Here is a 2,354-nt window from a genome sequence, read left to right as displayed (position 1 = left end):
CCTAATTAGCATATACATATGGCAGTAATATGATTACATAGTCTAGAAGTGTCTATGGCTTTAATGTGTTTATATATCCAATAGGTGTCTATGACAGAAATGTGTTTGTAAAGTCTATAGGTGTCTCTGTAATTCACAGTATCTGTCTATGTTAACACTGCTGTACCCGGTATGTTGCTCGGAGGTCAACCCAGCTGTTTAGAACTTCAGGTTTGTAGATCTGCTTCCGCTTACACTCATTCAGCAAACAAACGCCTAAATCCCAATCTAGCAGAACAAAGCAACATGACATCACTATAGTACAGTGTCTGACTAAACACCTCACTATAGTACAGTGTCTGACTAAACACCTCACTACAGTACAGTGTCTGACTAAACACCTCACTATAGTGCAGTGTCTGACTAAACACATCACTATAGTGCAGTGTCTGACTAAACACATCACTATAGTGCAGTGTCTGACTAAACACCTCACTATAGTACAGTGTCTGACTAAACACATCACTACAGTACAGTGTCTGACTAAACACCTCATTACAGTACAGTGTCTGACTAAACACCTCACTATAGTACAGTGTCTGACTAAACACCTGACTATAGTGCAGTGTCTGACTAAACACCTGACTATAGTACAGTGTCTGACTAAACACCTGACTATAGTACAGTGTCTGACTAAACACCTGACTATAGTACAGTGTCTGACTAAACACCTCACTATAGTACAGTGTCTGACTAAACACATCACTACAGTACAGTGTCTGACTAAACACCTGACTATAGTACAGTGTCTGACTAAACACATCACTACAGTACAGTGTCTGACTAAACACCTCACTATAGTACAGTGTCTGACTAAACACCTCACTATAGTACAGTGTCTGACTAAACACCTCACTATAGTACAGTGTCTGACTAAACACATCACTATAGTACAGTGTCTGACTAAACACCTCACTATAGTACAGTGTCTGACTAAACACCTCACTACAGTACAGTGTCTGACTAAACACATCACTAAAGCCTCACTGACTTCCATTGGTTCCAGTTAACAGGATGCTAGTGTTTTAGACACCGGTCTATCCTAAGCCTTCAAATGTAATTCATGCAGCCAAGGCTTAAGCTAAGATTGAGGCAGTGATGAAAAAACTGGTGAATCTTTCCTCTCATACAGAGAATTTTTTTGACATGTTGCTCACCTGACCAGGTGACGAAGGCACAGGGGTTCCTTGGCGGTGTGGTTGTGCTAATGTGTGTCATAAAGACCACACCCTTCTCACGCTCCAACTGTTGTAGCCAACGTGAGAACCTGGACAAACAGATATGGAGTGGAACTCCACCCTCCACCTGTGTCTAAGGGACCCCCCCCCCCCCAAAAACACAGACACAGACAGACACGACGCTGCGGTGAGTTTGTAAATGAATGTACGTAAGCTTCAGTACGCATGTCCGGAGCATTCCTCGCTACCTGTGAGATTCCGGTGAGTTCTGTACAGAACCCTGAGAGAACCGGATGTTCTTGGGGTTGGACGTAGGTGTGAAACTCCGATTCGATCTCTCCACTGGAAGTATTCAAAAGAACTGCAGGGAACTCGACTAACGGAAGAATAAAGGGGGTTAATATCCGTATTGGAGAAAAGAGACGTATTGGAAAGTGACTGTCACACATTCTGACTTACTGATCTCTTGACCGTAGGTGTTTTTTTCTCGCCAGCATGTGGACTCAAAGTCAATGACGATTAAGTAAGAGTAAAACTGCTCTGCAAGAACAAAACCACATTACCGGTATCATTTAAGTACCAGTTTAAGACGATTTGACAACAAAGTGAGATATATATGTAAATTCCGATTGTTATAAAAATTCGGTACAAGATGATAACACAAAATATCGCTTAATTAAAAGCTGACAGCGGGTTACTTGTTCGTTTCTGCGGGTGTTTTTGACCACTAGATGAGCGGCTTCGTTGCCGGATTAATCCAAGTTCTCTGCGGAAATAATCGCACAGGGTTAGGCACACAGAATGTCACCTCTTTGCGTGAACAATTTTCAACAACGTCCAAAATCCGCTATCATGACAATGGACCATGAATGAAAAAAAAAAACATTAAAGATTCGCTTTCAACCTGGCCAACTTTTTTGTTGACATGTTCTCTTTATCCTGCGTCCACACAAACACCCCCCCAGACACCACCGTTATTTCATATAATATCGAGCTTTTCCCAAACACTAGTCCAACTAATATCGTTTAATTATGTTAAATCATTTAGCAGAGATCATATCTAAGATTATGCATGTCGAGCGCAGCGGGTGGATTTTTTAAAAAAGTTACCAACTGCGTCACATCCGGTTATCAGGA

At 41.7% G+C, this 2,354-nt stretch overlaps 1 protein-coding gene across 1 annotated transcript in view; it reads right to left on the bottom strand.

Annotated features, from left to right (window-relative positions):
- eri2 (ERI1 exoribonuclease family member 2) overlaps positions 1 to 2,144 on the bottom strand; it is a 6,856-nt gene extending 4,712 nt beyond the window's left edge. Inside the window, exons 1-6 of the mRNA XM_030780310.1 lie at positions 2,122 to 2,144; positions 1,916 to 1,983; positions 1,677 to 1,757; positions 1,466 to 1,593; positions 1,197 to 1,350; positions 167 to 267 (exon numbers count right to left, since the gene is read on the bottom strand). Of these exons, the coding sequence (XP_030636170.1) occupies positions 167 to 267; positions 1,197 to 1,350; positions 1,466 to 1,593; positions 1,677 to 1,757; positions 1,916 to 1,983; positions 2,122 to 2,144 (555 nt within the window). The remainder of the gene's footprint in view (positions 1 to 166; positions 268 to 1,196; positions 1,351 to 1,465; positions 1,594 to 1,676; positions 1,758 to 1,915; positions 1,984 to 2,121) is intronic.
- Between the last annotated feature and the right edge of the window lie 210 nt (positions 2,145 to 2,354).

Source organism: Chanos chanos, chromosome 7, assembly GCF_902362185.1.
Source record: "Chanos chanos chromosome 7, fChaCha1.1, whole genome shotgun sequence".
NCBI lineage: Eukaryota > Metazoa > Chordata > Actinopteri > Gonorynchiformes > Chanidae > Chanos > Chanos chanos.
The sequence above is the reverse complement of the archived record's forward strand: the minus strand, read 5'-3'. Positions and strand labels throughout refer to the sequence as shown.